This window comes from Rattus norvegicus, chromosome 13 (assembly GCF_036323735.1).
Source record: "Rattus norvegicus strain BN/NHsdMcwi chromosome 13, GRCr8, whole genome shotgun sequence".
NCBI classification, from domain to species: Eukaryota; Metazoa; Chordata; class Mammalia; order Rodentia; family Muridae; genus Rattus; species Rattus norvegicus.
Window position 1 is genome coordinate 86,995,124 of NC_086031.1, and position 24,630 is coordinate 87,019,753.

General features: G+C 51.2%; 1 protein-coding gene across 8 annotated transcripts in view; it reads right to left on the bottom strand.

The window, feature by feature from the left end:
* Nucleotides 1-24,630, bottom strand: part of Vangl2 (VANGL planar cell polarity protein 2) — a 26,647-nt gene continuing 2,017 nt past the window's right edge. For 2 of the 8 annotated variants that reach the window (XM_006250276.5, XM_039090512.2), the window contains exons 2-10: nt 21,644-21,753; nt 13,547-13,647; nt 11,824-12,086; nt 11,573-11,693; nt 8,064-8,671; nt 7,108-7,244; nt 6,531-6,666; nt 5,015-5,246; nt 1-3,714 (exon numbers count right to left, since the gene is read on the bottom strand). In XM_006250276.5, coding sequence (XP_006250338.1) covers nt 3,454-3,714; nt 5,015-5,246; nt 6,531-6,666; nt 7,108-7,244; nt 8,064-8,671; nt 11,573-11,693; nt 11,824-11,894 — 1,566 coding nt within the window. In that variant the 5' untranslated portion in view covers nt 11,895-12,086; nt 13,547-13,647; nt 21,644-21,753 and the 3' untranslated portion in view covers nt 1-3,453. Of the gene's footprint in view, nt 3,715-5,014; nt 5,247-6,530; nt 6,667-7,107; nt 7,245-8,063; nt 8,672-11,572; nt 11,694-11,823; nt 12,087-13,546; nt 13,648-13,884; nt 16,157-21,643; nt 21,754-24,630 lie in introns of those variants that run through there. The other 6 variants (XM_006250277.5, XM_039090514.2, XM_039090513.2 and 3 more) reach the window with 5 other exon arrangements.

The window sequence follows — 24,630 nt, forward strand, 5'->3', positions numbered from 1 at the left end:
CCAAAGTCAAATGTCTTTATTTTATATAAAAAAAAATTTTGTACAGTTTTAGTTCCTATGTTTAAGAAAAAATCCCTAAAATTGCCATAATGTTTAATCCACCGCAAATGTAAAAACAAGCTTTTTATATATTAAAAAAAATTTACATTTTACAATTTTCTACATGCATGCACAAGGTCTCAGCTCTGGAACCAAAAGGAAAAAAATAGCCCCAAAAAATTTAAAATAAAAAGATTTAAAAAATTAAAAAGAAAAAGGAGAAGAAAAGGGAATAAAAAAAAAAATCTAGATCCAACAATGGAAAATCTACATCTACAATCTCACTTGGAAGAGAGTCAAGAAGCCCCTTCCTTTTGCGCACAGAAGAACAAATTACAACAATCACACGATCAGAACAGAATCCATCAGTAGATGCTGCCCCAGTGGGACGACAGAGGAAAGAAAAGAGACTGACAGACACCAGGAAGGAACAAGGCAGAGCTAGGCCCAACCAACAGGGAGAGCATGAACCCTGGGAAACAGACATTCGGAGTGAGGATCTCCCAAGAATCCTGTCTCCGTGCCTTCATTAAATCAGGGTTCACCATAGGAATGCTGTGGCCAGCTAGGAACAAAAGCATATCGGCAGAGATGGGAGGAAGTGGGAGGAAGTGGGAGGCTAGAGGGACGTAAATAAAAAACCAACAGAAAGAACAAAAACATACATTTAGGGAGAAACTGGAAGGGGACCGACGGGGACAGTGGCGAGGTAGGTGATGGACGGAGGCACGGTGTCCTGGTGTGGGAGGAAGGGGCAGTAAGCACGCGCCGAGGTCACGGAAACAAAGGTCAAGTTGTGCAGTGGGGATGACACAGGATGCCACACGGTCAGAGCAACGAGTGTACTGGAGTAGCCCAGCACACAACGGTGAGAGCGAGGAGCTGGCTAGCCACATGCCCACGGTGGAAGCATAAGAAACCGAGTGAGTGGTGGGACAGCATTGGTTCAGGAAACTGCTCAGAGAGTCAGAGAGTCAGCTGCCCACCCATTGCAGTTCACAGCATAAAGACAACTTCCCGTTCTGGAGAAGCAAAAGACACACACACACACACACACACACACACACGCACGCACACGCGCGCACATGCACACACGCGCACACACACACATTTGACAATTCATCCTGACATTTAAAAAAATAATAACGATCAAAGTAGACAAAGATACCACAGTTCCGACACGAAGGACCAAACGCTACCATTCTTAAGTCACAGCCCTTAGTGCTTAGACAGGGAGTCAGGGGAACTTCTTCTCTTTGTTTTAGGAAAAAGGAATGGAAATATCACAGTGATTAAAAAAACATGGCAGGTTCTTAAAATAAACACTCCTGTGCCCCTAACCCAGGGCATCAACTAAGACCCCCAATCCATTCCTTCGCCCCACCCTGCCCACCCACTGCTCAAAGCAACAGCAAAACCCATTCTTGCCCACAAAGGCAATGACCCCAATCACTATCCAGGCCCTGCTTTCCAGGATAGTGAGGTATTTACGTGACTCAAAAGGTTCTCCTCGGAAACCTGCATTTTTTTTCTTTCTTTCTTTTTTTTTTTTTTAAGAAAAGATACCTTCCCGTTACCCAAGGACATATTCATCTCACTGGAGTTTATCCAGCACCTCTACTGCAGCCCTAAGCTAAACTTGAGGCCCTTCATAAGTCAGCTCCAAAGACCATTCCTGTGAGAACAAAGTCACCCCTAATGGACAAGCCCTTTAGTAACTGGGGGGGAGGGGTAGGCTCCCACTTTGGATCCCACAGCCTGACGGTGAGACCAGAGGTACCCCCATCTCCGGGTGTGCTTAGCACAGCAAATACCAGCGAAATTCCCAGGGAAGTGAAGGGCCTGGGCAGGGGCTTTAAGAGTTGTTTACAGACACAGTACAGGGGCATCTCTCCATCACAGCCATCATGCCAGTCATCCCCATGGATCCCAGAAGGAAGGACGTGGGTACTCCCGATTTCCAGTCCTTGCGGTAAAAAATAATTTAAAGGTGTCTGATTTATAGGCTCAAGTTTACTCTGGAGATATCCATTAGAGGGTTAGTGAATCCTGCTCAAAGTGAGCTTTAAATTTACAAGATTCAGACTTGCTGCAAAGGCTATGTTAGTTTAAATGGGGTGAGAAGATAATACCCACAAAAGGCAGTAATCCTGGTCCCTCACCCTGATACAGAGCTCAGAAAGCGAGGTGGGGAGAAAAGAGGATGGGACCCTGCAAGGCCATGGAAAAGAGACCCCTGAGGCAAAGAACTGGATTTAAGGCAGGGGACGAGAAGGAGCTGTTGGCCCCTCCCCATAAGAAGAGTTTAGGCCACAGGTCTCTGGAGCTGGAATTCAGCAGGAACTCGGGTAGCTGGTGCAAAAAAGAAAATGTCTTCAACCCCAAGGTTGGTCAGGGTCTGCATGTCATGGAGTCCTTAAGAGGTCAACATGCAACCTTCATGGGTAAGGGTAGCGAAGAACAGCCCAGAAGGATGGGGTGAGTTCAGAGGGATGGGGTCAGTGACATTGGGTCTCTCCAACCTCAGGGGTCTATCCTGCCCCTCCTCTCAGGAGTTGTCTAAGAAAGAAAGACACATTATACCTTCCCCACAGCCCTAGTAAAGTGGTCAGAGAGGTTCTACCTCCATTTGCCTATGATCACATGACCATACAAGTCAGAAACAGCAGTAAAGACTCCTGGGTACAAGACCACACTTCCCCTTGTTCTGTGTGTGTGTGTGTGTGTGTGTGTGTGTGTGTGTGTGTGTGTGTGTGTATACCAGGAACTACAGCTGTAACACTGGAGAGCAAGACTACAAGGAGAATCCTAACTCTGGGACTATGTCACAGGTACATTGTGCCCAGAGACTTGGGGCTAAGGGTGAGGATGGGGGACAGCGTTAGCTGCTGTCCCACAGGAATTTGGCACCATGGTTCTCTGGGGTCAGAGCTGTGCCTTCAAGAGAAACCCTATCAGGGGCCACTAGAGAGCATGGCTCTAAGAACATACGTTTATAAGTTGGAGCTCAGGAGGCAAGGGTACAATCAGGAAGGCCCTGAACACGTTTGGAAGGGGCTTCCATCCAGGGAACATTCTGGGGGGAAGAACAGGGGTTTGGGGGTAGTTATTAGGCACTGTTTCCTGCAGGGCCTGGAGTGATACAAAATTAGGGGGCAGGATGGTTCCCAGGTATTGTTAAAGCAAGGTGTTCTCTCCAGATTTCCAGATGGGGAAACTGAGGGATAGGGGAGGAGACTGGGTACAGGATAAGTTAATTCAAGTAAAAAACAAAAAAACAAAAAAAACAAAAAAAACACAAAACAAAGCAAGAGCAAGAGGAAGTAGGATGGCAGAAATGTGTCAGGGCCTGAGAACCAAGCCCCTCCCACTCCGCAGGAACCCCCACATCCCTCCCTCTGGGCTGCTGCAAAGTCACACAGAGGTCTCCGACTGCAGCCGCATGACAAACTTATGTGACTTGGGATCCACGAATTCCTCGGAAAGTTTGAAGAAGGGCACCTTCTTGGTGCTCACCACCAAGCTGAAGTCCTGGCGCTTTAAGAGGAAAACAATGCCGTCCTTAAGCCCATTGGTCACCGGCTCCTCGCTCACCAATGTCCACTGCTTGGCCAGCCAACGTTCCTTGTGGTACTGGATGGTGGGTCCAGCGGCCAGATACCGCTCCAGGAAGGCCTGAGGAGGACAAAAGATACTGTTTTGGTATCTCTTCCACCCATCCACCCTTCATCTGAGACGCAGCTTTCTAAGATAGCTAGGCTGTGTCTGAGCTCATACTGTACACATGAACTAGTATCTTCAAATGTGAGCGCAGAAGAGAGCTGGAGAGACGCTTCACGTATACATGGGGATGCTGACATGCACCGAAGCGATACAGTTCCAGCCAGGACCAGAACTCACGCCATCCTTCGCCCAACTGTGCCCAGGGTAACTTGAACCTCATTTTTCCTTCTCTCCTCCTTCCCTTCCATACAGTTGCCATGACTAGAACCATGCAGGTCTACACTAGGAGGGAAGTGGGCTAAGCAAAGATTCAAGTGCAACACTGTGTGTGTGCGTGCGTGCACGCACAGACACACACACACACACACACGCACGCACATGCACGCACACGCACACACACACATGCACGCACACGCACACACATGCACACACACGCACACACACACACACATGCACGCACACGCACGCGCACACGCACGCGCATACACACATGCACACACACTCACACACACGCACACACGCACATGCACGCACACGCACACACACACGCACACACACATGCACACACATGCGCACACACACACGCACACACATGCACGCACACGCACGCGCACACGCACGCACACACGCACACACACATGCACACACACGCACACACACACGCACACACGCACATGCACGCACACGCACACACACACACGCACACACACGCACACACGCACATGCACGCACACGCGCACACACACACACATGCACGCACACGCACACACACATGCGCACACACACACACACACACACACACACACACACACACACACGTAACTGAAATCAAGAACTCAGGCCTGCCATACCACTGAGCTACATTCTCAGCCTCTCACTCTCTCTATCACCCACTCAACAAAAAAGTCTCCATGAGAGCCATTCTAGGGAGCAGGCAACTGGGCTGAGGAAAGCCAATAGCTAAAAGTAAGCAGAGGTAAAAGCTTCCCTTTGGGGATGAAGGGGTAAGGAAGGTAAAGCTGTAAGACTTGGGTAGAAATCCTAGGGCCTGCTAAAAATGAGAAAACAGGCCTCTGAAATCCCCCAATAGTTCCGAAGTTGGCCCTTGCCTCCTCCTCTGCTCCACAGAGACAAAACAGATGGGATGGGGACAGGAAAAGAGATTCCCAAGAAGAGGCAAAGAACAGGAAGGAGAAAGAGTGGTGAATACGAAAGATTACAAGCAAGGTCTGGGAGCAGCAGGCCTGCCTACCTTGGGTGTCATGTCGTGGGTGATGCAGAACTCCAGGTGCTGAAGGATGCTCTCCATGGTGTGGTAAGGCTGCTGTTTCGTGGTGCGAAGGTACTTCTGCATGGCTCGGGCCATGGATGCAAAGATGGCTTGGGCTGCTTCCCGGGGGTCCATCACCTCCCTGGGGTTCTTCTGCTCCTCTTCCTGCAGCCGCTTAATGTGTGTGAAGGCCTCCTCCACAGCCACCACCAGCCTGGGGGACAGACAGTATCTGGACCAGGTGCCCACTGCTCATCCTACCCTCTACCCACCGGCTCTGACTGCGGCAGCCAGAGTGAGATCAGGCCTCTGTGCTCTCCCGGAAGTAACAGAAGTCCATGTGAAGCCAAGTGCCCAGAGAAGCCCACAAGCAGCAAGAAACAGTCGTACTGAGTGGGATCAGGCTAGGGACTTACAGTGAATGAGCCTAGCATCAAATCCAGAATGGCACTCAGGAACTAAGCTGCAGAAAGGGCCGAGTATCCCATGAGACCTAGGAAAAGGCTCCACACCACACTACACTACACTGTGTGAAAAATGAATACATGTAACTAAAGGGAAAGGGCGTTAGTAGAAGTGGTGGCAGTAGCGTGTTATTTATGTGGGTCGGGGCATGCACACGCCCTCTATGTGGCTTAGAGGAGTCCGTTCTCCCTTTCCAACATATCGGTTCATTCTGGGGATTTGAACTCAGGTCATCAGGCTTGGCAGGGTGCCATGGCATTTCTATTCAGTCGCAATAGCACAGGGGTGCTGACACCTGACTCGGGTGGAAGGATATACGCAGATCAGGCTGGTATACATAGGAAGTTCCAGGCCAGCCAGGGCTAACACTAAGACCCTGTCTCCTCCCCACACCACCCCAAAAAATCCAAGGAGGGACGCAGAGGCAGGCACGTCCCCAGGACCTGGAACCCAGCCAGCTTAGTCTAGCCTACTTGATGAGCTCCAGAGCACTAAAGATACCATCTCAAAAAGCAAAATGGAGGACACCTGAGGGACAACAGCTGAGGTGTTATATCCTATTGGGCCAATATATCCTATTGGGCCTGAAAACCAGTCTTCTCTGTAGGTGGCAAAAGTCAGACAGAGCCGGCTCCTGTTAGAACAAGCCAACTACCATGCTGAAAACTATGGGGGTGCACAGCATGCAGGTGATTCCATCAAAAGCCAGGGAGCCTGGAAGAGCAGCCCAGGCTCACATGAGAGGCACACAGATTTTAGCCTTCAAGGTCCAGGCAGGCGATCCGGCAAGTCTGAACCCGACCCACGGAACAGAGCAATAATAAACATGCTGCCGAGTCTGTGGTCATCAGTCACGGAAGCACTGGGAAATGAATATATAAACCCTATATCTTCACTGTTCTCTTTCCAGCAGGGACCGGGGGCCTCCTGGACTTCCTCACCCCAGTACATCCCACATGAACCACTCTATTGGCTTTTTCCCTCCCTCACGTGTCTGCCCGCCTCACGCTGGACGCACACAGCCAGCACCCACCTGGCCCTGCGCTTGCGCACTCTGCGCTCATGTTCGGCTTCCTCGTAGTAGTACTCATTGTGGCTGTTGTCGCGCCTCCGTGCCGCTGCCGCAATCACGGCCCTTGACTGGCCCGTGGAGTTATTGGTGCTGTTTTCTGCATGAGACCAGGATAGAGGACGTGGTCAGGAAGAGTGTAGCCTCTGCACTCTGGAAACATGGCCTGACACAGCCCCACCACCCAGCACTGCCTCCCCATCCCAGCCCTCCTGGCCACCTCTGGGAGAAACTGCAGGAAAGCAACCAGAAAGGCATCGATAGGGAAGGAGTCCTGCGTATACACATGCCTCCTGAGGCAGGAGGTTTTGCAGCTCGGGGCCAAAGGGTAGAGACCGGGGCTATGAGCAGACACATGAGCTAAATCAGGGGATATGCCGTGGTATAAAAAGGATAGCAGCTAAGACCAGCTACCTGGTCAAGGGGAATGACAGAACAGAGAGGGCTGGGACACAGGCCAGAGAAAGGAAAAGGCAAGGGAAGTCGCTTGGAGTCCTGCTTAGGAAGAGGCTGGGAGGGGTGGAGGAGCAGGGCCGCTCACCCTCTCCGAGAGAATACACCTTGAAGCCAGACACTTTCTTGGCCAGGACGGACTTGGGCAGGTTGAGGAGGGCGGGGTTGTAGACAGGGAAGTCATGGTAATACTTCTCCAGGATCCACACTGCCACTCGCTGGATGCTGTTGGGGAGACCGCAGGAGGGGGAGGGAGAAGGGACAGACAAGGGGCGCAGGGGGAGGGACACATCAGGGCAGGTCGGCAGGGCTGGAGAGGACACACGACAGGGACAAGCTGCTTCCAGGAAGCCTGGCTCAAGCCTGAGGTCTATACTTACCAGGCCCCTCACCCTTCCCAAGGCTGGGTCTGCTACTCATTTCCTGCCATGCTGAAGCCAGGGGGTCAATAACCCCCAGTCAAAGGGCTCCTCATCCCCCTCCAACACTCTCCCAAGTTTTCTGACAGGACCCCAGGAGGTACACTGACGCTCTGCATAACTTGGGGACATGGAGTGCACCATCCTGCCCGCAAGCCTAGTGGGAGCTGACTTTCTAGCTCTCCCTCCAGCAGTTCATCCTCCGGCTGGCTCCTCTCAGGAACTTTTACTGACTACTCAAAAAAAAAAAAAAAAAAAAAAAAAAAATCGTGCCTCAAGAAAAGGCTCGAAACCTTCTGTTTATACCTCTGACCTATCTTCCTCTTGGCCCATCCTCCTCTGAGAGTCCTGATTTTGAATTGCCTATCACTGCCAGTTCACAACTCCCACTGACATCTTGCCCACAATCCTACATATAACCTTGTTTGTTGTTAGGTTGAAATTGCCACTGAGCTCTTACTGTGTGCAAACTCCCTTCCGCCCAGCCCCCTCTATGTCATCACTTATTGCCCTGCCCCGCTCCCATCGCACCCTCTCCCCTCCCATCCCCACCACCCCCCGCCAAACCTTTCCGGGTCTCATCTTTGTCCTACGGAAGTCCCACTTTACTGCCGCGCACCCATACCTGAGGTGGCCGACATTATAGAAGCGGCTCGCTCCATCTGTGGATCGCACGACCTTGAGCGTGAACTGGGGCTGAAGCTGACGCAGCTCCAGCAGAACTACGGCCAGATAGTGCACGAAGAGTAAAGCATCCACTAGCGAAACGGCAAACTGAACCACGCCCTGGTAGCTGCGCTCCCGGGCGTCCAAGATGCGCACGCCGTAGAAGAGCCAGTAGGAGATAACGAGCAGGAAGACAAGCACCATGAGCAGAGCTCGTAACACGAAGACTCGGGGCAGTGAAGCCTTGGGCCGCCGGAAGAACAGAGCCCAGCTGCCCAGCAGCAGGATGAGCAGCTTGAAGGCCACGGAGATGAAGAGGCCCTCACAGGCGGTCCCACACGGCTCCAGCTCCTCCCGCCACAGCAGTGGAGGCAGCAACAGGAAAGCCAGCGGGGTGAGAAAAGAGAGCAGTGCCAAAATGGCCCCTGCCGCCACGCCCAGGTGGCGGGAACAATCCAACGGGACACTGTCCTCCATGTCCTTGGCGATGCGTGTGAGGTCATCATGGGAGATACTGTGCTCAGAAGTGCCTGTGACCACCGTTGTTGTTTCTCCCCAGTTGTCATCCTACAATCAGGGAGGGGACGGAGAGGAGAAGACAGGTAGAGAAGACAGAGGTGCACGTGGGAAAGGGGACGGAGAGAAAGAAATCAACACATAATACAATCAGAAGTTACTGAGCTTTACTGTGTGCCTGTGTTATCGCTGCAGAAATTGCCATCTAAAAACCCAAGTCCCCGGGGAGCTGCACTGAGGTCAAGGGGTAAGATACAGCAGGTGCAGCGAGGACCCTCGGCGATGACCCTTGAAGCAGAGCACGGGGCAACTGCCAAGGGAGCTTCTCGGGCAGTGACAGTGACCCAAGGGTAGGCCTGCCAGGCAAAACAGACAGTTTCCAGAGAGTGACAGGACCCGAGCTGACCCCACCCCCAGCAGTGGGTGACATGTAAAAAGCTCATCTGAATTTGTGGTTCTTAACCCCAGCTGTGCACAGTAGACTTACCCAGGGAGCTTGGAAAACATACCAATTATGCAAAGTGAGATCTGCTTGTCAACCTTTTTTTTTAAAAAAGCTCCCGAGATGATTATAATGTTCAGCCGAGATTGGGAACTCTGAACTGAACGATCTCTAGGGGCCGCCAGTCAGAATGCACTCTTCCGACCAGCCGACCAGCCGTGTGGAAATCACCTGAGAGCACGTGAGAAAGACCAACCCACAAGCCCATCTCCTATTTACTAAGCCACGATCTGCACTTAAATAAGATGCCCATGAACTGCTCCAACATTCACATTCTAGATGGGCTCTCCCAAGCTTCTTCCGGCTTTTGCAGAAGTCTATGGTTTCAGCAAAAGCCAGAGATAGATATTCAGGGCAAAGATTCCTGAACCAAGGCACCCTGAAGAAAGAGAGAGCCGGGGGATCCATGTGCAGAAAAAAAAAAAAAGAGAGAGAGTGGCTAGGACGGGGAAGTCAAAGTCACTTGGGCAGGCCATGTCGCAATGCCAGGAGCAGACATCTATTCCAGCCAAGTGAGGTGATGCGTGACTGTGAGCACAGAACACAGGAGGCTGAAGCAGGAAGACTGCATGGGCGATCAAACTTAGCCTGGGCCACAGATCAAGACAGTCTTAAAAAGGAAAAAAAAAAAAAAATCAAGGAGCAGTGGTATATGCCTGTAATCCTAGCACTTGGAAGGTGAAGAAAGGTCAAAGGTTCAAAGCCATCCTCAGTTACACTAGAAAATCAAGGCTAGCTGGAGCAACATGAGGCCTTGTCTTTTTAAAAAGAAAAAAAAATCATCTATCCTCCAACCATGAGGAGCTACCGCTCTTTTCTCATTAAGGGAGAAGAGGAGTCAGGAAGATGAGTGAATGATCTAAATAGAATATGGGACACACACTGCAGACTCGGGGTCATCGAGGGTCTCTATAAAGCCAGCTCTGCGTGGTGACCATCTGAATAACCATGGTATAGGCTCTGTGGACATAAGCACGGACAGATGTGCTCCCAGGTGCTCTTCAGAGTGTGGTCCGCTCAAAGCTGTCTCTCTGCAGTGGCTAGAGAGCATCCTACAGAGACGTCCCAAGACCACAAGGACTTTCAGGACCCACAGTTCACCTCCAGCCTGGACGTATGGAGTCCTACCCTAAAGCCCAGGGGATACAAGCTACAGAAATGAGCTACACGGTGCAGGGCAGGAGGCAGCCTGAAAGGGCCAGCGGCTAGAGAGCTGAGGAATCTCCTCTCCAAGGATGAGAGAAGAATTTTGATCTGAATATAGAAGGCAGAAGAGCTGAGCAGTCAGCTGCGGGACTGGAACCACACCCTCACCCAGTGACCCCAGATACACTACCTACCATCTCAAAGATCAAGGCAGGGAACCCCACCCAACAGGAGGTGAGTTTAATCATACCCCAATGCCACTTCAAAAATCCATGAGGCCTGATATTACAGAAAGGAAAGAGTTCCCAATGTCAGACAGGCCCCTGACCCCCCCCCCCCCAGGAACAAGAAGCTACTAAGATACTCCCAAGAAGAACAGGAATAAGACTTGGGCAATCTCAGTGTCACCGCAAATCCTGTCCCTCCTTAATTCCAGGACTGTGTCCTGCCTATTGTCCTCTCTATCCAGGGAGTGCAACGGACCAGAAGTTAGGACAGAAACAACCTCTCACTCTGTCCTAGAGAATTCTTTTCCAAGGTGCCCCCTCTAACTTGCCCTCTTCTGTCTCCCCTAGCTCGACTGACTTCTCCAATCTCTTTTCACTAGGAGCTAGGTGATGCTGTTCCACAAGCTAGCAGCAGAGGGCATACAACTGAGACCCGAGGGGAACCTGGGGCCTACCTATCACCACCTCTGCCCTCCTACTCCAGCCTGCACCAACCTGACTGGCTGACAGGAGCTTCAGAGGAGCAGGGACATTTCTCCTTACTCAGCTAAACCACCTCTGCCTCTGGAGATCAGGTAGAAACTAGTACCTACAAAAGAGTTTCCACTAACATCTAAATTCCCCGAATTCCCTGCAACAAGATCTCACCTTGGAACATGAGACAAAGGGACAGGCACAGTAGCACGCCTGTAATCCCCTCATTTGGGACTCAGAGACAGGAAGATTCTGTTTTTAAAATCAGTCTGGGGGCCAGGCATAGCGGGCAACACCTTTAAATCCAGCACTCAGGAAGCAGGAACAGGCAGAGCTCTGTGAGTTCAATGATAGCTAGGGCTACACTGTAAGACCCTGTCTCCATCAAAAAGGTAGATAAGGTGATCCTGTCTCAAAAATAAACAAAAAGATACTGTTCTTGATCTTGGGTGTGTCCTAGATATCTATCTATCTATCTATCTATCTATCTATCTATCTATCTATCTATCCATCCATCCATCATCTGCACTTGCCCAGGAAACTCCACCTGCCCCAGATGATCAGAAAACGTCTGACCTAAACCACTTTATCCCCAGTGCTCACCCGCTCATCCCCCCTCGTGGACTCATTGTCCAGCAGGGGCTCTCCCGGAGCCTGGATCGTCACTGATTTATCTCCACGACTCCCATCCCGGCTCTTAGAGCGGTGTCGGTCCCGGCGGTCCCTGCAACAGGAAGCCAGAGAAACAGAAGCAAAGGTCAAGAGGGGATTCAAAGTCCCTTCAGCAGCCCCTATCCCTCCACCTCAGCACAGACCACCTCTCTACCGGCCTGATCCACCCCGGCTGTACCCACCTGTGCTTTCTGGAGCTGCGGGAGTGGCCCGACTTGTAGGAATAGCCCGAGTACTGGGACTCGGTGTCCATGGCGTCTGAACGCCGTGCCTTGTAGCGCTCCAGGGCCGCGGGCTGGGGCCTCTTGGGGGGCCCCACAGCCACCTCCTTCAGCACAGGCTTCTTCAGGCCAAGAGGCACCTTTAGGAAGTCAACTGTCACCCTGAGGGACTCTATTTTGCTGGACGAGTGGGCTTATCTCGGAGAAATTCAATCGACAGCTCCCTGAGAAGATAAGGTAACTGCTCAGAGCATAGCTCAGGCTTCCCATAGGGCAGGACACGAGGGGAAAAACATCTCCGAACGCCACCAGAGTCTCAGGTGACCCCAGCCACTCCGTGAGAATACCTCATTCCTGGTTCCTGTTCTGCCCAATAGGTTCAGCCCCTCCGGCTTTGTCAGCTAGAAAGACCCTCCACCCACAGTATTCCAGGCTGGGAAAGATGCTAGCACAGGCTCCAAGGGCAACAAGGACACCCAGAATAAAACAACTTGGGTGCCCCACTGGGAAGAATCAAAGCACTGCTTTCCTGTTCTCAGTCAGGAAGACAGAGACTCAGACACACATGTGTGTGCACAAGCTTCTGAGCACAATCAATCTCTCTCTCTCTCTCTCTCTCTCTCTCTCTCTCTCTCTCTCTCTTTCCTCGCTCTCTCTCGATGGGTGAATGGAGGTAAAGAGTGGCAGCATGGCAGAGTAAAAAACACAAAGAGGCATCTTCCAAAAACCCCTGGGCAAGCACGACAGAAAGACCGAAGCCTATCTCTACTCAGGGCTGCCCGGCAGCTTCCATCTATACAGCGTGGCTTTTCAAGAGCCACCCATCAATTAGCCTTCGGAGCCCAGCCCCAACTCTCACAGATGCCCCAGCTACTCTAGCGACCAATGTCATCTTCTCTGATGCTGGCAACACTAACTCAAGAGGTCCCCATGCCTGAGCACCTCCTGTCTCCACTCTCTGATCAAACAAACCTCTCTAACTCGCGTACACTGAACCATATCCTTTGCTACGTCCTGGATATTGTGGTGTAACTGAGTATAAGGTGGGGGGGGGGGGGGGAGATGCACACTAACAGCCAAGCCAATAAATACAAGCAGCCACTTCGGTGTAAGGGAAGGAAAAGAACACAAGGTTACCCGGCAACGGACAAACGTATCGGGGATTGAAGCCTGTATACTAAGCAAGCACCCTACCTCTGAGCTAACTACATCCCCAGCCCCGTGGAGATACAACTGAATGCTTAGAACCTTGGGAAAAATGACACCTCACCATGCCCAAGAAAGGAAGAAAGAAACCCAAGAAAGGGAGGGAATGACACACCATGGAAGGCAGAGTCAAGAAATGGCTCCATGCAGTTAAGAAACAAGAAGCGGGGCTGGGGATTTAGCTCAGTGGTAGAGCGCTTACCTAGGGAGCGCAAGGCCCTGGGTTCGGTCCCCAGCTCCGAAAAAAAGAAAAGGAAAAAAAAAAAAAAGAAACAAGAAGCCAGGGCTGGAGAGATGGCTCAGTGGATAAGAGCACTGACTGCTCTTCCAGAGGTCCTGAGTTCAAATCCCAGCAACCACATGGTGGCTCACAACTATCCGTAATGGAATCTGATGCCCTCTTCTGGTGTGCCTGAAGCCAGCTACAGTGTACTTATATATAATAAATAAATAAATCTTTAAAAAGAAAAAAACTCACACAGCTCAGAATGGGAGGATATCAGAAGCTGTAGGAGCCACGCAGAGAGTTCCGGTTTTATTTGCAGGTTATCAGGAAGCCTATTGAACTGTGCCAATTTTCTTTGGAAAGAAGAAAAAGCAGAAACTGATCAGTGAGAAGGTCCCACCACAGCAGGAGGACTTGGCCACTAAAACCAAGGAAGACATAAGAAATGGAGTTGCAGAACCAACTAGACCTCATGGGAGATGGGGGGTGGGGAGAAGGCACACCAAAAACACCCAGTCAAGCACACAAAATAAGTAAGTAAAATGTAATTTAAATAATAAAAATAAAAACAAATAAAAAAATAAACCTACCCTGAGCAAGGGAGGAAAAGACGCTGAGCTCTGGGAAGGCAGAGAATTAAAAGAAGCAAGCTTGGGAAGACGGCGTTTATGCGGGAGCATGTGCGGGGAGGAAAAGCAAGCTTGCGGGAAAGGGCTGAGAGTACGCTGCTGAGAGTACGCTGTTCTCCACGCACAAAGCTCACGGCAGTTTTGCAAGAAATGGGCAGTTGCGCATCCAAGGAGCTGGAGTTTGAGCGGAAGGTACGGTCAACATGCAGAGATGCTGCACTGAGCTCAGAAGGGACGCAAGATCTCCAAACTGCACGTGTCCACGAGGACAAGAAGAGCAAGCAGAGAGACTGAGAAGGAAGCCAAGGGGCCAGTAGAGCGAAGTCTCAAGACAGCCAATAAGACAAGTGGAGTTTCCGAAAGGAATAAACACAGCCGGGTCCAACCCTGCTGGGAAGTTCCGGATGTTAAAGCACTGAAACAAACTTGCTTTGTGGTGATACCTCTTCTCCAACGACTTTCCATCCCTCGGACTTGGGGGGAGGGGGAGGGACAGAAGGGGTGATACATAATTATATCCATCTCCCCTCCAGTGGGTAGCAGTAACTGATACCCACCGAGTAAACGAATACGCCTGTCTAACTGAATGCCATTGCGGGGAGATAAGAATCGACGTGAAATCTACTCATCTCTCCTCCTGACAGAGTTATGTGGAGACAATCCGGGAGCCAGTGATTTCGATATCCCCCACATCAAAGCCCCATGTGATACACACATGCTTTGGGGACAGATATACTCCAACAAACCTGAACCTCTCTAAAACAGGGCCACAAACAGGGCCCAGCCCGTGCTCACCCCTCTGTCTACAAATTACATGTTGAGCTCCTCTACCCTTCCCCCGGAGAACCCACTCTACTGGTTCACTCCTGCTCCAGACGGTTATGACCTTACGGCTGTGCCACTTTTGATGTGGTTCCCACCTGGTCCTTCTAGCCTGCCCGTAAAGACTGTGCTTTGCCAGGAGGTAAAGACCAACGGATCACGGAAGGGATGATGAAGTAAAAGGACAAAGAAGGGATACGGATGAGACCCAGACACTGGAACCCACTCCTTCCTCGTCTTCACCCCAAATACCTGCACCCCATCTCAGAGTCAACAGCAAAAGGAGACTGAGATTTACACAAAGAGAAGGTTTAAAACCTGGCTCTCCATGGCTGAGATTCGCGACTGTGGGCAAGCTACTAACCCTCCTGTGCTTATGGGCTGGTGGGCCTTTTGGTGAAACAAGAGGTTGGGGAAGATACCCCCTTCATGGGGTAGCTGCAAGAAACACGGGGATGAAAGAAGCGCTTTCATAGACTGTGTAGCTACTGATAGTTAAGCAATTAATAAGCTCTCAAACTCCAGTCCCCAACCACTTCCTCTGAAACTAGGGAAGGCGGCGGTATAAATAAATCGTGGGACTAAATAAAGAACTCTGGAGCGCACACACCCCAGCCTACTACTTCAAACACACCCAGAAGTGAGGTGAAGCTACTGTTTCCCCTGCAGATAAATTTCAAGCCACACAAGGTGCCAGTCATCTTTCAACTCTGTTCTGAGCTACTTAGCCTGGAGCCCCCTACTTTCCTCCCCAGCCAAAGACAGACCCCGCAGCCCTGGCACACAGAGGGCTGCCCAAAATGCAGCAAAACATGCTCCTCCCTCAGCCACCAAACAGAGGGGTCCCAAAGGATCACAACTTCTGAAGCCTTTGCCTGCTGTCCCTCTGGGTACCCAAGGGAGCTAATCCCAGCATTGGGAAAGGATGAAAAGTAGGTAAAGAGATGGACAGAAGTTCCCCTTTCTGAATCAGTCTCAAGATTCAGGTTTGGAGGGTCTCTCGGGTGGGCAGAGTTCCCAGGAAACAAAGTGGAGGAGGGGATCAGTGGATGAGATCAACAAGTAGAAATGTCAGAGCAGTGAGGAGACAGAAGTCTGGACTTGGCACAGGGCTGAGCTGCGCCCAGCTGAGGGGCAGAGGCTGTAAAAAGCCAATGTGCCCCACTGTTTTTCAACTCGCCCCCCACTCCTCAAGACACAAACACAGGCACTGAGTCCCCTGCTCAAACCAGCCATGGATTATCTGGGGTTAAAAGGAGGCCAAAGAGAAAGGGGGGAGCAGAGAGAGCCCCACACAAAAAGGAGACCCTTCTCCCCTCCAAAGGCCTTTCAGAACTAAAATTAATGGAATGTGTCTCAGTGACATCCCAAGGGAATTGGGAGGAGGGCTGAGGGGAATGTGGGGGCTTTTGTCCCGGCTGCCCAGCTTCTCCCACATTGATCACCATAGCAACCAAAGCCCCCTGTTGCCTAGGTGATGGCAGCCAGGTCCTGGAACCCATACCCAGCATCCAAAGCGAGAAAGGTTATAGAGGTGGGGGAATGGGACAGAGGGGGAGAGAATGGGGTTTCTCCTCTGGCAGCCCCAGCTTTTGTCTGCGCTTGGGATCGGGTTTCTTCATGGAAACAATTGGAGGCCTCAAGAAAATATAAACCGAAAACCTGGCAAGAGGCCCTGGGGTGCAGGGTACATGGGTAGGTAGGGGTGCAGGGTAAACACAGACCAGGACCAACTGACTCTTCCTCAGCTGAGTGGACAGTCAAGTGCTCAGTGTGTGTGTGTGTGTGCGTGTGTGTGTGTGTGTGTGTGTGTGTGTGTGTGCGTGTGCGTGTGCGTGTGCGTGTGTGTGTGTGGTCACTGTGTCCTTTTGTCACTGCTCTAGGCCTGAAGTACAGTTCACGTCCTCAGACCAGGGATGGAGGCATGAGGAAAAACAGAATGAGGGTATCTAAGAAAAAGCAGAAGCCAGGGGAGAGAGGGAAGGAAGGAGTGAATCACAAGTGCACACCTCAAAAGAGGCTAACCCTTCTTCTCCACCAATGTGTGACAGGGGTGGAAGTAGGCCTGTGAGGTGAAAGTACCTGGCCAGAAAGAAGATGAGCCTGGGAAAGTGGAAAAGAAGCTAAAAGTTCTGCTCTGACTGGGGTCTGTCTCTGGTAGGCCCCATTTCCCCTTCTCAGCTGGGGATGAGGAAGGGTAGTCCTGCCTGGACAGTTATTCCTTCGGAGCTCTCCGGAGGAGGCATTCATCTGTTACCACCTCTCTGATTCCTACACAAGAATAGGGGTCTGGCTTGGCCGCCCTTCTGCACCACGACCCATGGTAGGTAAATGACTCCCAAGTTGCACTCTCAAGCAGGGAGGTCCTACTTTGGGAGTAGGGGTAACTTAACTATCTGCCCAGGGGCAGAGCAACTAGTCATAAGGCTGATCATCAAAAAGCAGAACAAAGGTTCAAAAGTTTGCGGACACCATGCTATCCTCAGAGTTTCAAAGATGAGTCCAAACAGGTGGCCCTGTCAGGCAGTAACAGAGACTCTCAAGGCTTTCAATCTGAGTAAAAATACAGACACCTAACTTGGAGCTCTCTGCTTCTGCCCTCTCTCTCCCTCACTGGGGGACAGTGCACTGACCCACCCAGTTCTCAGCAGATGCTATCACTAGCGGAATGGTGACTCAGCCATAAAACCAATCAAGTTTTACAGATAATAAAGTAAGGCCCAGAAGGGCAGTAAATGGCTGCTCAGTGGTCACTACTTCCACCACGGCCCATTCTAGCCTCTCTCTGGTGGGAAAACCTTGCTAGCACTTGGGTTGGAGGGGATCCCCTAAAGGGTGAGCAAATTCTTCAAGCCTCCCTCTGGCTCTGGTTCTTTTATCAGACAACACTGTAAGACGCTGAGGAGAGGGGAAGACTCCATGATTCCTGCCCGGCGCCTTCCACCAGTGACACAGGGTCAGAGGCCAGGCAGCAGGCAGTCCTAAGCCCAACACCAAAGGATCCACCTGCAGAATGGACAGTTTCTGTACCCAACCTGTCACTGCTCCAAAGAACTTTCACACTCCATTCGTCTCCATCCAGCCTTGGACACGGACGAGACTCCACCCCAAGACGCTCACACTAAGATCCTTCCTATCAGAGAAAGAATCAAGGCATAGAATGAGCAAGGACCACAACCACCCTAATCCTTAAAATGGGCTCCCAGACTCACTCATATACCCCCAGAAAAACCCAGTAATTCTTGTGAGAGCGAAGAAGGCAGGATCTCAGGGAGCCCAGTGGGAAGGCTGTAGGACTAGGTGCCCAGGAGCTGGTACCAACAGCCCCACCCCCGTACTGCTAACCAAGCACTCTCCTAGGAGGGCCAGACATGAGCTCACCATCCTCACAGCCCCAGGGTTGGGGCAGGATCCTTCTCCTAGCAGGGGAGGGGCAGAGTAGCAGGGAAGAGTCCACAGATAGGCTCCTGCCAGGGCACCTGATACTGACTGAAAAAAAGCTAGAGAGCAGAGCCCCACCCCTTCCCACCTTCTGTAACTTCTCTCAGTGTAAAGCAGGTATTGGAGAGGGTACCCTACACATCCAGACACTGAAACACACACACACACACACACACACACACTCGCATGCGCACACACACCCTAGTTCCCCTTCTGAAACCTGGAATGGTTCCTGCCTGCCTCACCCAGCTCCACCCACCCTGGCCAGGCAGGTTCTGTAGAGACCTGTTCTCTCTCTGGCACCCCTACCCCCATGCAGCTCTCAGAGTCCCTGCCCCCAATCCAGCACTCACACATATGCTCACAAACACAAGCACACCCACCCCACAGCATCCCATCCCCTAGTTTCCCATCCCTGAGACCCACCCCTGGTCAATCATGGGCAGGATGTTGAGGGATGAATATTCCCTTTGGCATCTTTCCCAGGCTGAGGCTATAGGGAGAGAGAGGACACAGAGGTAACCAGGACTGAAATGCCAGGATGCTCTATTTCATTTCCCCCACCCACAGGGGTTTGAGCTGCTGTCTCCCAGGCTGTGGCAGAGGGGGCCCCTCCCCCACGAACCAGGTGAGGTGTGGAAGGACTAAGCCGGAAGATAGGAGAAGGGCAATAGGAAGTACGTGACCTGTGCTGACTGACCCACAGGCCTACTTCCTACACACCCAGTCCAACAAAATGCCACCCCGTCTTTCAGTCCTAAGTAGGCCTCAACTGTCCCTGGACCTAAGAGATATCAAAGTCTGCTCGCCCAGCTCTTGCCTCAAGGCAGGAAGTTATTTAGGAAGGGGAAGTCAGCCAGCCTCAGGCTGGCAATGTGGACCAGGAGAGCTGAGACTTGGGGAAAGAGTGTGTGGAAGAAAGACATATGGGACATTGTGGGTGAAGGCAGGATTGTATGGGGAAGCAGTAGAGTGAGCCTCAAGGTGTGAGACCAATGTGTGTGGGGTGTGTGTGTGTGTGTGTGTGTGTGTGTGTGTGTGTGTGTGTGTGTGTTGGGGGGAGGGAGGGCTGGGTTTCTCCATAAAACCTCCTCCACCTACCTCAGCCCAGGGCCACTCATATCGAGGAACACGGAGAGGGCCAAAAGAGTTGCAATCAGCCTCCGCCCTCCTGACAACACCCGCCTCCCTCACCCGAGCTTCTCACTCTTTCTGAAGATTAGCAACTCCCCCATCCTTCTAGGCGCCACTTCCATTCCTGGAGTAGAGCAGGTGACAAGATACGTGTTTCTGTTCACACTTGGCTGGTCTTTGAGTTACCACATCAGACCTCGGGCTCAGCGCCTGTTTCTGTCTGACCTCCTCCCTCACCCTAAAAAGCCAGATCCCACATTCGCAAACCCCCTCTTGCCTTCTGTCCAGGCTGGGAATTGCCAGGCACTGGCAAGAGTAGAACTTGAAGTCCTACAGTTATGACAGGGAGAAAAACCACACAACTGCAGGTCCCTCTCCACAACAGTGATGGCCGGGTCCCTCTCCACAAAGACTCCCTGATTTAGGGTGGTGAGCTTAAGTCTCTGCTGAGTGAGGCTCCTACTCCACCCAGGAAGGAAGAACTTCAGCTCCCACAGGAGCCCTGCAGTGTCTTAGACATGAGGAGCTCCTCCTGGCAAAAGGCGGAGCTCCTCCACAAGAACGCACGGATTCTCATCCTTAGAGGTCTCTCCTGGTCAGGCTATATAGATTTGTGCCAGCTTTCCGAGGGGGACAAGGGATTAACCACATTCGAGATTAAAGTCAACACTGAGCAATCAGAACAAAGATGGCATCATGGAAAGACAAAGGGACTTTGGGAAAAGGAAGCCCAAAGAGCAAAGAAATCACAGAGAGCAAGAACAGCAGTTAGGAGCTACACCACCTCTGAAGAACTTCTTGCCTTCTCTAAGCTTGTTTTCCTGTCTGTAAAATGGGGACAATTAAAGTGTCTATTTAAAGAAAAAAAAATGGGGACAATAGTTTTCCCTATAATAATGTATCCAGTAAATCGCAGAAGCTGAAACACAGAAAGCACTCAATGAGGCACAGGTGGGATGGCCACAGGCCTCTGTGATCCCAGCACTTGAGAGGCAGAGACAAGCAGATCTCTGAGTGTGAGGCCAATCTGGTCTGCAAAGGAAGTTTCAGGCCAGTCAGGGCCACACAGTGAGACCCTGCCTCGAAAAACAAAAACAAAAGAGAAAGAAAGAAAGGAAGGAAGGAAGGAAGGAAGGAAGGAAGGAAGGAAGGAAGGAAGGAAGGAAGGGAGGGAGGGAGGGAGGGAGGGAGGGAAAGGTAGGTAAGAGGTAAATAGACAAATAGATGGATAGGTTAGACACTGATGCTCAGGGCCAGAGATGGCTCAGCGGTTAACAGCACTGGCTGCTCTTTCAAGAGGACACAAGTTCAATACCCGGCACCCACATGGCAGCTCGTAACTCCCTGCAACTCTTGTTCCAGGGAAACTAACACCCTCGCACAAACATACATGCAGGCCAAACACCAATGGACATAAGAAATACAAACTAGGGGTTGGGGATTTGGCTCAGTGGTAGAGCGCTTGCCTAGCAAGCGCAAGGCCCTGGGTTCAATCCCCAGCTCCGAAAAAAAGAATAGAAAAAAAAAAAGAAATACAAACTAATAAACTGTTTTTTTAAAATCGATGGTACAGTGTGGGTCTTCCAGCGTTTAGATACTGTGCAGCCAAGCCTTCTGCTTCCTTTCCTTCTTGTCTCATTATGAAAAGTAGATTCCTCTCACAAGGAAGAACCATCTTTGGATGCAGAGATGGCCCCTCCCCAACAGGGGCGTGGGCCAGGAACTAATCGCAGACAGATCCATCCCCTGTCTCAGGGACTCTTTGATCCCCCAGCTTCTCTCTCTCCTCCTCCCTCTTCCTCAGTGAGGTCAGGCCTAGGACCCAATGGCTTCCCACTCTTTTCCAGTCTCTCATCCTAGCTATTCATCGATGGGCAGGGAAGGAGGCTCCAAGCCTCCTACCCCACCCCAGCCCCCAGACACTGCCCCTCTCCCCTCTCAGGGCCCCACCCTGATTACCAGGATAACTCCAGCACTGCGGATTCCAAGCTTGCTTTTCCCAAACCCACTCCCAGCTGTCTTGTCTGTAATTACCAACCTTGCCAGGGGCATAAGGTTGGCACTGCAACAGCTCATTTCCAAAGGGCCCCACCGTAGAAGCCTCTGCCTCCCACTCTGCACTAAGCAGGAGGGTGGGGGAGAGAAGAGATACGAAGGTCCTGCCTGGCACTGCAGTCCTAGCCAGATCACCACGGAGAAGGCGACGAAGGGCTGTCAAAGGCCAAAGAGGATAGAGAGAGTCCATCTGCACATACGCTATCAAAGCGGACAGAGTCCATCTGCACATCTGCTATCAAACCACATGGAGCACAGGGTTACCCACCTGTAGAGTATGAGAGGTTTCGGGTCAACTCAGAGAGAGAGGAGGTTGACCAGAGGCAAAGCAGGAAGATGAATCGCACAGGGATCAGAGTAGAAGCACCCAGGTGGGAGCTGCCAGGAAAGAGGAGGAAAGGGTGGGTTAAAGAAAATAATAATCTGACAATATATCCCAGCCTCTCCTCTCCTTGATGCCTACACCTCCACCACAAAATACCACAGAACAGGAAAGGGAAGGAAGGGGAAGGGAAGGGAGGGGGAGGGAAGAGAAGGGAAGGGAAGGAAAGGGAGGGGAAGTTGAAGGAAGGGGAAGGGAAGGGATCATTAACCTTGTTTTACAGCTAGGGAGACTGAGGCCACAACTCCACTTTGTACTTCCAGATCCAGCACTACCCCACAGACGCCCTCACGCATGCTCAGTCTCAACCAAACAAGCCCCTCAGCTCCCTCCCCACCTTCCTCTCCTTTAAAAATGGTTAGGGACGGCCAAGCATCATGGAGCAGGACTTTAATACCTGCCCTCAGGAGCCAGAGAGGCAGGCAGGTCTCTACAAGTTCCAGGCCAATCTGGTCTACACAGCGATTTCCAGGCCAGCCCAAGATCAAAAGCAAAACCTTGCCTCAAAATAAATAAATAAATGAACAAATAAACAGATAAATAAATAATAAATGGGAACAGCCAAGGAATATCCGAGTAGTAGATAGTATCACTAAGCCATAAGAAGCACCACATATGCTGTGAATACATAATGTACATGCATAAGTATGTACGTGTGTACATGCGTGTGTACATACATAATACATATGACTGAGCCTTGCAAACATTCTGAGAAGAGGAAGCCAGACATAAAATGATGAAGTGTAAAGGAAAAAGCCAGAACAGGTAACTCCATGGAGACAGAAGGTAGGTTGAGGGTAGCCAAGGGCTAAACAAGAGGGCACTGGAAACAACGGTTTAATATGTCCCCAGTTCTTTTCGGAGCTAGTGAAAATGTTCCACAACTACACAGAGATGGTTGAATCGCATTGTGTGCGCGCCAAGCCCCATTCTCTCGAAAGAAGTTCATTGCGTGTTAACTTTTAACAGTGGCCAACACATCTCCTTCAGGAACCTTGCCCAATACTGCTCCTCAGAACCAAACTCTGCCGCAAAGGCCTCCAGAATACACCTCCGTACGGAACTTGGGGGTTCCGGGGATCGACATGTCCAAGCGTGTTTCCCCTGTGAACAGTGTCTCTTCCCCACTCCATCCCCCGGGTTTCACACAGCTCCTGGCAGAGAGTGGACTGTGCTGAATGTGGTCTGCCAAATGAGAGTACAACATACAGCCTCACTCCGCTGCCCTACTGCCCAGACCTCCGTTCCTTACCTACTGCATCTGTGGATCAAAATCCAAGCCACAACAGCCAGGATTTACTAAGTCAGTTCCCCTGTGCCGGACACTGAAGAACACTTTCTTCCCAGGTTATTTCACTGGGTCGTCATAAACCTACGAGGTGGGACCTATCACCAACCGCATGTACAGGTGAGGCTTCCAAAAGTTAGCCGTTTTGTCTCGGGTCACAGAATTGGGATGCAGCGAAGCTAGAAGTTCAGAGCAAACTGTCATCAAAGGAGAGAGGTCTCAGTGCAGGCTGGGGACTTAGGATTCCTTGTGGATGGGGGTCAGTGTGGGCTTGGAGGATGGTGTCTTAAAAAGCCCAGGAGGCTGAGGAATGAAGCATGAGGTCATACAGCTCTTAGCACTGAGTGAAACTCTTCCTTTGGGCCTCATAGTGTAGGAGCCAGCAAAGGAGAAAAGTAGAGTTCCTAAGCCTCAGAGGGAATGAAGGACGGGGAAAAGGGATGGTCTTCCTCCTCAAGACCTCCAGGGAGCAGAGGAAAAGACACCAGAGAAGGCAGCCCCATGAGGGAGTTCGAGAAAGTACAAAGCAGGACCCAGACAATAGAGAAGGAGGGGCCAGTGTGGCCACTGGTTCCCAGTCTGGAAGCACTCTTTGAAATGGCACTTCCTATTGTCTGACCACAATTCCTCCTCCTTGGAAGACAACTCCTACTGGTAGGGAGCATACACTGAGCAAACAAGGTATGCAGAAAGCCTTGGACAGGGGCACCTTGCAGTCCCTGGGAAAAACCATCTGATAGGTGTCTGGTTTGAAGAAATGGAACGCTGGCCAGGGGCAGCCTTTTCATAGCCTTCTCTTCCTACTCCAAGGTTGTCTAAACCTCTCCCCAGGCGTTAGGATGGGTAGGATCTCTGAGGGCTAAAGATGGAACATTCCAGCTGCACTCGAGACCAACATGAGAGACCAGCATTCCAGTTGCAATTACCCAGGGCCCTAATGGGCATGTGCAACTCCAGCCCCTGTGTTAAAACCAGAGACTCCGCCTAACTAACCTCTGGCAGCAAGGAGGAGTTAAGAACATGCAGCTGGGAAGAAGGCTTGGGTCCCAGAGGAAATGATCCCCTCACCCCAGTCTTCCCTTCACCCCAAAAGAGAATGAACAAGGGCCAAGAGAAAAGGAGGTAGCTGCTACTTCTCAGAGAAAGAGATGTCTACTCCCCAGTCTGACTTCCAACCAATCTCACGATGGTGAATACAGACCACCCTTTCCCCACCAAGTGGACATCTGCTCTCTCGAAAGCTCAACTCCAACACACACACACACATTCATGCAGAAACACTCATACACACACAACTCACATTTTCATACACGTACATACACAAACACATACACACGCACACTCTCAGACACACATGCATGCACACATGCACACACACACACACACACACACACACACACACACACACTCCATCCAGAGTGTGCTTCTAATAAAGAAACTGCAGGATAAACTAATCGGACACACTTGCAGAAACTCCCAGAGAAGCACCCCATGTCACTTTCTCCATCCTACTGCCTCCTACCAGGTCTCGTGCCTTGGTCTATGCTTCTTCTAGCCTCCAGCCCACACCCCTCATGATCCGAGG